The sequence below is a fragment of the Limulus polyphemus genome, unplaced genomic scaffold, assembly GCF_000517525.1.
Source record: "Limulus polyphemus unplaced genomic scaffold, Limulus_polyphemus-2.1.2 Scaffold1140, whole genome shotgun sequence".
Taxonomy (NCBI): domain Eukaryota; kingdom Metazoa; phylum Arthropoda; class Merostomata; order Xiphosura; family Limulidae; genus Limulus; species Limulus polyphemus.
Genome location: NW_013666750.1, coordinates 173,452 through 185,340, shown reverse-complemented (window position 1 = coordinate 185,340; position 11,889 = coordinate 173,452). Strand labels below are relative to the sequence as shown.

At 33.7% G+C, this 11,889-nt stretch overlaps 1 protein-coding gene across 1 annotated transcript in view; it reads right to left on the bottom strand.

Moving 5' to 3' along the window:
* LOC106462313 overlaps nucleotides 1–11,889 on the bottom strand; it is a 59,233-nt gene that overhangs the window by 2,735 nt on the left and 44,609 nt on the right. Inside the window, exon 2 of the mRNA XM_013922217.2 lies at nucleotides 4,198–4,358. Within this exon, the coding sequence (XP_013777671.1) occupies nucleotides 4,198–4,358 (161 nt within the window). The remainder of the gene's footprint in view (nucleotides 1–4,197; nucleotides 4,359–11,889) is intronic.

Here is an 11,889-nt window from a genome sequence, read left to right as displayed (position 1 = left end):
CTAATAGTTTGTCTCGTCGTGTATTAGTATATATATATATATATATATATATATATATATGAAGTTCAACGTATCTGTATTTGAAGTTATATTACTACCTTATCGAAATCAGTTGTCGAAAAATAATAATCCTTCTTAGGATAAAGAACACAAGATTATCTTTCGTTCCGCATTAATATTGTATTTAAATTGTTTGCTACTTTATAGTACTAATAATAATTGTGGTTCAGTTAAAGAACATAGGACTATTTTTCGTTGCGCAATACTACTGATTTTAAATTATTTGATACTTTATTCTAAAATGAATATTTATGTTAGAGAACACAGAGATGTAACGCAGTGCTAGTACTTAGCAATACTCCAAATGATCATAAACATGTTGAAACTATCAGTTGGGTTAATTATTGACCATTTCCATTCTATTTATTTTAGAAGGGTCGTTTAATCCTTTCAAATTATATCAATTATATCGTTGTAAACTTATCCAGTATTTTCAGATTTTGGAATAAAAGTTCTTTTTTTGCTTACACCAATGATAAAATTACGAGATTTTTTATCTGAATTAGCTTTCTCCTTATCAGCGCTGATGTAAAGCCGCCGGAATAAAAATTAAAGCTTATAGGTTGATCATCCAATGTAAAGAATGCTAGTACCTATCAGAATGTTTAAAGGGCTGTCACATACACGCTATATCTAGAAACTGTTAAACTAATACGGTTCTTACTGAAACGAACTCTTTCATTTTCTTAATTAGCTCAGGCTTGTGAGCGTAAAAATCACACCAAGCTATAAAACTTATGTCACGAAACATTTCGTTCTAAAAATTGCAAAAGCTATTAATATATGTAACTTTGAGAAGTCCTCCCTCTATAAACGCCCACGTCGCTTCTCATAACTTAATTATTTTAATCGTGGCTATGCACATATTGTTTCACACTTTGAAAGCCTCAGTTCTCAATACTAAACTGCCGGAAGTCTATTACGTTTTGATGGCTTTATTTTTATTTCAATGTGAGACGCAAATAATTTTATTTGTAAGTCTAATACAAAATGTCATATGCATCATTCTATATTTGATAAAGTTGCGCTCCTGGTGTTCGAAACGCACGTGAAAAAACGCCGAAATTATTCAACAGAAACGGTTATTACACTAGCTAAGAGCATGAAAGCTAATAAAACTTCCTTTCCTACTCACCTCATAATTTTAGTGCTTGGTAAATAAATATAATATGCTTTTGTTCCCCTGTGACAAAAACAAAAAATTGGAATTCGCGTGCTATGAAAATAAAAAAAAGGTCACAAACTAAAAAAGAATTAAACAATTATTCAGCCGGAACAGCTATGATAAGCTTCCTCGTGGATTATTTTTTGAAAAATTTGGCGTTTACGTAGGTGGTTAGACAAGATGACTAACACACGTACGTATTTTTTTACGAAACGCACATAGCTCAAGCTACAAAAATATGAAATACAATTTATGTATTCTGTAACATTGATAAAAAATTATTATAAAGCTTTAGGTGAGGGCTTTTGAATGACATGGAAGAAATTTTATTCGTTTGCACCTTTTTTAGGGTATAATACACTTTTATTAATGCGCGTGTGAAATGAGGGTGGGTTAGCGGTTGAGGAGGTTGACTGATGGAAGCTGGTTATTGTTTGTTTTTTTTCTGATTCAGAATAGGTTTTATGTCATGATATGCTGTATCAACCATAGTTCCCTATATAGGTCAATATAGGTTTAGGAGAAAGTGTAAAATCAGATCAGGTTTACTCTAGCGATACGTACATATGTAAGTAGATGTTTCTAGGAGAAAAATGTATCATTTGATACACCTAAAAAACTCTCTAACGATAAGTACGCAAGTGAATACAGATGTGTTTTGACATATCCAGAAGAGAAAACTAACAGTATGATATGATGAACTGAAAAGTGTATTATCTGATGAACCTATAAAGACTCTAACGATGAGTACAGATGTATGTAAATATGTTCAAGATAAAAACTTTATGATTTGATGAGCCTAAAAACCCCTCTGTTGATAAGTACAAACACACACACATATATATATGTAGATATTTCCAGGATAACAACTGTATGATGCGTGTTTCTTACCAAATGTTCTACGAAATGATACCCTGTTCACATTATTTCTACACGAACCTTAATGTGGTTTTTAATCAGACTTTCTATAATGGCAACATCCTGTTTATATGGTTTACCGAGAAAATTTAAGTTTGTTTTTACAGGATTTTCTCTGTGTAGAAACAATAATATGTTAAAACTATATCGTTTACTGTTTTTATCAGATTTACTAGTAGACAATAATCTGCTAACATCACATCGTTTCTCGTATTTTTACCAGAGCATATATGTAGACAATAGTCTATTAACAACAAACTATTGAATGTTTTTACCAGATTTACTAGTAGACAATAATCTGCTAACATCACATCGTTTATAGTATTTTTACCAGAGCATATATGTAGACAATAGTCAATTAACAACAAACTGTTGAATGTTTTTACCAGATTTACTAGTAGACAACAATCTGCTAACATCACATCGTTTCTCGTATTTTTACCAGAGCATATATGTAGACAATAGTCAATTAACAACAAACTGTTGAATGTTTTTACCGGATCTAGTAGAGAACAATCTGCTTACATCACATCGTTTATAGTATTTTTACCAGAGCATATATGTAGACAATAGTTAATTAACAACAAACTGTCGAATGTTTTTACCAGACTTACTAGTAGACAACAATCTGCTAACATCACATCGTTTATAGTATTTTTACCAGAGCATATATGTAGACAATAGTCAATTAACACCAAACTATTGAATGTTTTTACCGGATTTACTAGTAGACAACAACCTGCTAACATCACATCGTTTATAGTATTTTTACCAGAGCATATATGTAGACAATAGTCAATTAACAACAAACTGTTGAATGTTTTTACCGGATTTACTAGTAGACAACAATCTGCTAACATCAGATCGTTTATAGTATTTTTACCAGAGCATATATGTAGACAATAGTCAATTAACAACAAACTGTTGAATGTTTTTACCAGATTTACTAGTAGACAACAATCTGCTAACATAGATTTGTTTAGTGTATTTAACATCCTATTCACATCACATCGTTAACTACATTTTTTCCTAGATTTTCTATGTAGACAAAGTTCTTTTTATATAGTTTACTTTGTAAACTTTAGTGTATTTTTCTTTCTTTTTTAACCAGATTTTCTACGTAGACAACAAACAACCTGTTCACATGGTTTTTATACAAAGAAGTTAAGTGTAAACGAACGTTGGCATTTCAGAGGGTTTTGTTGCCTTGGTAACCATAGAGAAGAGCAATGTATTGGTCTCTATTTTATACACGTGTTTCGAGTCGTTCTTTACCTCTGGGAGAGATATATATCCATCATTCCTCGATCCGTTTTTTTAATGCAAAATTTCGTACATATTCGTATAACTTCTGACGTCGAAAACATGCAATTTAGTTATAATGAAAGAACGTCTGTCCGTCCACCAAGAAGTTACACTTGACATAAAATTCAGTTAGCTCACATTCTTCCTTAGCGGAACCTTGTGTGGTTTAACAATAAGCTTATAACGCTAAAATTCGGGGCTCGATACTCGCAGTAGACATAGCGCAGATAGTCTGTTGTGAAGCAGTGCTCTTAAAATAAACAGTTCTTTAAGAAATGATTAAAAGAAAGAAAAAAAAGAGTAAATTTCAAAATTACGACCGAAAGTTTTAACGTAAAGACTTTTCCCGGGAGGCGATAATAGATCAATTTGTAAATAATTATGAAACTCTTAATTTTTATTTATAGAAATGTCCCTCGTAGACTTATCGTGTATGACCACGGCATTTTCGAACACTACTACCAGAAAACTTTTCACTTTGTTTTATTCTTTTATGCGCAAAGCTAACATAGTCGTCGCCAGCATCCACTGCCAACTCTTGTCTGACCAATTAGTGGGAATTGACCTATATTTTTATAATGCATCCACGGATCCAAAGTGCAGTGCGCGTTTTTGCGACAACGAGCCATAAGCCCTCTTGGATTCACAATTCAAGCACTAGGCCACACCCAGCCCGAAACTTAAAATATATTTACAAGGTGAGAAAACTTACTTAGTTAACATTACAACAATTTATTAAATACACATACCGTCTTGTAAAACATGCAAGCTTGTCTATCTTCATCCTCCCCTTGTGGACAATCAATGAAACCATCACACAGCTCGTGATCATCTATGCATCGGTACCGACTCATTCTGTCAGGGGTGGGGCAGGCAAATCTATCAGTTCCATCTTCTGCTGGTGGGCACTCTGTTGCCATAGAAATCAAAATGTTCTATGTTTTCAGTTTATATCTAAATCATTGGGCTATAGACTAGAAACTACGACAATGAATTTATAACATTAATGTTTTACTATTGGTAACCAAGATTTATATCTCCCTGCATATATTCAGTGTTTAATTTTCATTACAACTACAGGATGAAATGTATTCACTGTGTACACTAGATATCAGTGTTTTCTTTATTGATGTAATGTATAGATACACTAAATGTTTTATTTTCAATATATACAAACACCAGACATCAAAGTTTTACTAGAGATAATTAATTTTAATGTTCCACTACAGACAGTAAACACTGATATTTAGTTTTATTACAGATATCACATTTAAATATTTATATAACATTAAATATCTGTAACAAATATTTAATTATTTATATTTGCACTGTTAGAAAAAGATAAAGATAAACTTTAGGTCTCATGTGGCTTTTTAACTTTTTTTTGTACTCTACTAACACAACAATATGATTTTTTTTCATTTATCTACAATACAAGTTGTAGAAAGATCAGGTGTGTGTATATATATAATTAATTATGTTACTCTATAGAAATTAATTCGTGTATCACTGAATGAAGTTAACATCCTCATCGACGAAGCTGCTGAAATTTTATGGTTGAAGTGGTATTTCAAGTTAAATGTAGAAATTTCTTGCATGTTAATATCTGCTGGCGGTACATTAAAACATACTTTTATCCAATACCCTCAAAATTTGTATATTTTTTTCAGTAGAATTGATACACGAAGTTTCTGATGCAAATGTATAAAATAGTAAGTACCTATCAGAACTAAAAAATCCGATGTTCTACTCCCGTTGTTTAGCAGTTGAAACTAACTGAGCTTTGCTTGAATTTAATTTCGCCTAAAATGTTTGCACTTTTTTATCAACAAATACTGATGTGGTCTGAGTACACCTGTGATGTGATGAATAGCACACTATGGTTAGAACACGTCTTTGAACGTGACTGATGAAACCGTACTACTTTCACAAACTACTGAATAGCACACTATGGTTAGAACACGTCTTTGAACGTGACTGATGAAACCGTACTACTTTCACAAACTACTAAATCGCACACTGATGTGATTAGAACATACTTGTTAACGATTCGAATGAAATCGCAACACTTTCACACACTGTGAAACAGCACACATGTTGATGCAATCAACAAATGTGTGAATGCGTTTGATAAACACGTGACATGTTCAAGACCCGAAACTCGAGTGTTTTCGAATAGTCAATTCTTCTTCTTCAGGAAATGAAAAATTGTCAACTATTCGAAAGTGCTTGAGTTTTGGGTCTTTTGTTTGTTTTTAAATTCATTGCACCTTTCGTGTGTGATCCTGTGTTTCAAATCTTTTATCAGAATGGATATTTCTTACAAACTGGGATATTGTAGTACGGGACAATAACTGTGAACTTTATGATGAAAATTTAAAAATGTGTAAAAAATCACGTGATTGTTAAGCAATCTAAAGATGAAACAAAGGTGTTTCAAACACGACAGATCACAAAAAACAAGCATGTTATAAGGTAATTTTAATAAAAAATTACAATTTTTGAAAAACAGAAAACTCGTGTCTCTGCTTGATTTTATTGCATTATTTTAAACTTAACATTTAAAAACAATTTTCCAAACATTATTAAAATCAATATGGAGAATGATTTGAGAGTGGCCTATATTCTTATTATATCTTGCTCCTAATTACTCCTGAAATGTTTTTTCCCCTACAATACTGAATTAGATTATATACGAAAAAACTGTTCGAATGTTTTCTGGTTACACCTGGTGGCCCAGCGACCCACACAACATGATAGTTCTGTGTGCATTTAAGTGTGACTTCTATTCCCTAAGCGGTGGAGATCGTACTACAAGCTATACCCACAAACTGAGCTTCATAACAACTATTTGTAATTCGTATGGTAAAGAACAAACAAGACAATCGGTTAAAGTATTTATATAAATAGAAAATGTTTAGTAAAACATTCACAATGTTGTAAAACGTATAACAGAAACTTTATTGTCAACCAACACCTCCGACACTGTATCAGTGGTATGGTATATTATAACTACACTATGCGTGACTTGATTGTATAACTTGACTGTCTGACTGAAATTTTGTTTTCATTCCACACGTAAGGCTTGCGAATAGAATTTAAATCTAATAAACGAAGTGTCCCACCACTGTGTACAGCAGATAAAGAGCTTAGAACTTTCAAAGGGGGATTGATTTATATCTTACTCTGTTTCTTTTTAGGTTTAGGTGGGTTTTTTTTAGCGCAAAATGCAAAATGGGTTATCTGTGTAGTGCCCACTTCGGGGACTAAACCACAAATCTTTTTAGGTTGGTTATTTAAGAACTAATGTCTTTTAACATTTATTACCTTTTCGTATTTTTCTAAGTTTCTAAGACTTTAAGTAATATTATGACTTGGTTTGTTGTGAATTTCGCGCTAAGTTACCGAGAGCCATCTGTGCTAGCTGTTTCTAATTTAGCAGTGATAGACTAGAGGAAAGGCAGCTAGTCAACGCCATCCACCGCCAACTCTTAGGCTACATTTTTACCAGTGAATAGTGGGATTGACCGTCACATTATAATGCCCCCACGGCTGAAAGGATGAATATATATGCGGTGAAGGGGATTCGAACTCGCGACCCACAGACTGCGAGTCGAGGGACCTAACCACTAGTCCATGCCAAGCCTAACATTATTACATGGGAATACTAAAACAATTTTATTATCACTGATTTATCATAATTTTCATTAATGGTTTTAATTTCAATTATGAAATTGTTACATATACTCATGTTGTACATAAAGGTATGAAAAGGGATATTTAACGTCGAAAAGAAAGAGTGTATTTGTGTCTTGATGTCAGAGGTATATGCAGAAGAAGGACCAATATAACCAATAACTAGTGTTATCGATAAGCTACATAGTAATCTATGTCCTAGTATTAGAGATATATTCAGAATTATGGCCCATGTAATCAATCACTGTTCACGGTAAGCTACAGAGTAATCGTTGTCTTGGTATCATAGATACCTCCAGAAGTAGTGTATATAATAAAAGCCACTCTCTGTTCGTAACGTTCGCTTTTGTCGGTAACTCTGTTGGTAATGTTCAAATGGGCTCAATAGTTTGTCTCAAGAGGAAACCTTTAGATAAAGTCCCAGTTAAGTGTGGATTTTTTATAACTCTTTTTAAATTATTAATTCATCATGTTTAGAGAAATATATTAGGGTGACACGGTGGTTATATCGCTAGACTATCAGGTGGAACCTCGAGTTCAAATACAGTCTTGGTTTTATGTTAACTTTTCATCATAGTTATTTATTATCATATTTACAGCAAGTGAATATTTGGAAAAATATGAATACAATTATAGGTTAAAGTAAAGGATAATATCAAATTACATAATAAACAGAGTCGAGTGACTGCATGCGTCAAAAACAGCTTAAATATCTTTTCAGTGCTATAGATGGCGTTACAATACTATATTATTGATGTTTTTCATCTTCAGTAGGAAATGTTTACAAATTTATAAGTATTTTTAATAAAAAGTTATACGTTTGTGAATTTGCCCTTCACCATAAAATTCATTGCCTTTGAAATTACAATTAATAAATCGCAGGTTTAGACATTTGACAGTGTAGAAATATTTCTTCGATAATCAGTTTTTTTCGCATGGTTCAATCTATAAGGCTTTATCAAGAAGAAGATTTGAACATAACATAAAAAATAATACAAGAGTCAAAATTATAATCGAGGACAACTTACAAGAGATGACCAAATATACAAAAAAAATTATATTTTTGGGAAATACTAGAAAAGAATAGACATTCTCCATACATACATTGTTAGCAAAATATAATTAATTTTTAGAAAACACATTCATAAAACATTTACTTAGATTTAATTTTCGGAATAAAACTTAATCAACATTTACCGTCATATGACGGGTATTCAGCTAGTACTCATATAATCAACTACTGTTCACGGTAAATAACAGAGTAACTTGTATTCTGGTATCAGAGATATTTACAGAAATAGGACCCGTATAATTAACCAGGCCCGGCATGGCCAGTTGGTTAGGGCGGTCGACTCGCAATCTGCGTGTCGCGGGTTCGAATCTCCGTCTCACCAAACATGCTCGCCTTTTCAACCGTACTATTCGTTGGTAAAAAGAGTAGCCCAAGAGCTGGCGGTGGGTGGTGATGACTAGCTGCCTTCCCTCTAGTCTTACTCTGCTAAATTAGCGCAGATAGCCCTCGTGTAGCTTTGCGCGAAATCACAAAAAAAATAATAATTAACCACTGTCACTGTAAGCTACAGAGTAATCTGTGTTCTATCTGCAGAAGTAGGACTCGTATAATCAACCACCTCTCACAATAAGCCGCAGGATAATCTATGTCCTGGTATCAGAGATATCTGCAGAAGTAGGACTCGTATAATCAACCACTTCTCACAATAAGCCGCAGGATAATCTATGTCCTGGTATCAGAGATATCTGCAGAAGTAGGACTCGTATAATCAACCACTTCTCACAATAAGCCGCAGGATAATCTATGTCCTGGTATCAGAGATATCTGCAGAAGTAGGACACATATAACAAACCGGTATTCGTCGTATAATACACGCGTGCAAATGCAGAAAACGTGGTAGTGTAAAACTTTATGCGAAAACAGTATTTTGTTAGCCTAGTTTTCTAATCTAGTAACATCCATATTGTGTCTTGGAACACTCTTTCCTTCTTGTTATTGCTAGGGGCTGTAATTCATGAGATCTCTAACGTATGTAATTCAACTAGAAAATACACCCAATACAACGTTCGCTCCAACCAACATAAATAGAAACGATTTACAGAATTCACACAACTAATACGAACAATTACCACCAAGATCTTGAACATTGAAGACTTAATTCAGCTATGGATAGAACCAGTAGAACAATAATTTATGATTATCACAAAAAACAGCAACTTTTTAAAGTCTAAATAACACTAAAAACTGAATTAGAACACGAAAGCTACCTACTGTTATCGCAAAACACTGATACTGTAATATTCAACTCGTAAGTGAACAGTATTTTTGCACCATAAATTTATCATTATCAGAATTTTTCTTCTCTCGAAAGTTGTATCTATAGAAATGGATAATTATTTTTCCGAATAACTGTCCAAAAGGTATGGAATAATTTGAAGTTTTAAAATTTCAAAAGAACCTTTGGTCATACAACAGAGGAAAAGGGTAAAAATCGGAAAGTAAAAGGAGAAGCAAAAAAAAAAGGAAAAAAAAAGAAGAGATAAAAAGGGGAAAACATAAATATTATAACGAAGGCATCGTGTGTTCACTATTGAGTAATGTTACCGAAGTTACGCCGCTATGACGCTGTTGTCAGTTGGTGAAACACGATGAAAAATTATGTCTGAATTTTTTAGGCACCTTAACTGAGAGTACGGGAAAAATCTGTCATTTTTGTGTAAAAATATTTACCTCTGATATATATATATATATATACAACCTGCAATTTTTATGACTCTTTTAAATACTCGGATAAAGATATAGAAGATAACGTTAATTAATTTTTCAGTTGAAAAAGTAATGCTCCCATCTTTCATAGCGTGAGTTCTCCAGTTTGTGTGTTTGAAATTAACTTAATAGGCAAACAAAAACTTAAACATTTATCATTAGGATAATAACACTTTGATCAGTTTCAACGGACGTCAAATGTCACTGCTTTAGTTTAGCTTACATCACCAAGTTTACCCAAACAAATGTTACTGAGTTATTCCTAAAATTCTTTATTAGTTTCTGTCTTAGCATATTTTAACTACATTAAGTTTGTTTATTGAATTTGACACAAAGCAACTAAAGGGAATTTAGAAATGATAGACAAGAAGACAAGCAGCTAGTCAACTCTACTCACCACCAACTCTTGAGATACTCTTTACCAATGAATAGCGGGATTGACCATCATGTTATATAGCTCTCATGACTGAAAGGAAGAGCATGTTCGGTGATGGAATTCGATCCGTCACCTGCAGTTTGCATGTCGAGTATCCTAACTACCAGACCATACTGAACCCTATATCATGATACTCTCTTTGCTGTACTGACAATAAAATATCATGAAGGATTGACTTAGTGTGGCAAGTTTAAAGAAGAGTATATCGCCATATGAAGCCACTAATTTCTATAAAAATGTAAAAATGTCTTTCGGTAGCTCAGCGGTAAGATTGAGGGCTTATAATGTTACAAATTTTGGTTCGGGCACAGTGCAGCTATCTCACTGTGTAGTTTTCCAAGCATTATGAATCTTGGCAGCAAGAACGGATTTCAATCTGCGATTCTGTTTTAGCCAACTAAGCCATCGTGCCTCATATGTTATTTCTCACTCTCTTCACTTTATTGACTCTCCAGTTTGGAATCCTGAAGGGTGTCTTGAGTTGTGCCAGTTAGTTTGAAAAACTCTGTATCTTGTTGTGGCAGTTTTCTTGGGTTGAAAGTACCGATTTTAAATATTTTAGCTCTCGAAAATTTGAAGAGTGGCACACCGTCTGTATAGAAAGGAATTTCTCTAAAGAAATACAAGGTGAGGCCAAAAGAAATTGCTGTCCTTTTATTGTGACGTGTGAAACCAACTAAATGGTTAGCTTAAAAAAACTGTCCATTTCTTGTTCTTCAAAATTGGGGGAAAAAAAAAGGTTTGGCACCTACATGCATTGACGCACGTGTTAAACGTGTGTCGTATAAGTAACCGGCTTTGCACTTCTTTGACCTTAATCTTGTGATAGACACACATGGTCAGTGGTCATTATCTTTTAATGTTTGTGATCCCACAGAAAGTAATGATGGAAAATTCTTTAGGTTTGTAATAATGGGATTTATAGTAACATCAGTTATGTAGTTAGGTTTGTAATAATGGGATTTATAATAGCATCAGTTATGTAGTTAGGTTTGTAATAATGGGATTTACAGTAGCAGCAGTTGTGTAGTTAGGTTTGTAATAATGGGATTTATAGTAACATCAGTTATGTAGAGGCTCAGAAACATCTTAATACTGCGTCTTCCCTATTTCTGTGGAATGGCCAAGTGACATTGGTGACAAATGCACTCTGCAAGATTTGACACCTTATTCGAATAAATATACTAGTATCCCTCTCAGTCATGATCAGACTTAGATTCTAGTTCAGCCCTCTCTACATTTAGAAAGAAAAGCTGTGGCCGTCTTTTGTCATGTGCACGCGTCTCCATTTTCAGATAGAAATGCAGCCGTCCATTGTCTTCTGCACACGTCTCCACATTTATAGAAAGAAGTGTGAGCGTTTATTCATTTGTGTACGCACTGAATACTCAGATAAAAGTGCGTCATCACGTGTACGCTTCTCCACATTTAGAGAGGAGTGTGTTGTCATGTATACGCGTCTCCATATTTAGAGGGCCCGGCATGGCCAGGTGGTTAGGACGCTCGACTCGCAATCTGCGGGTCGCGGGT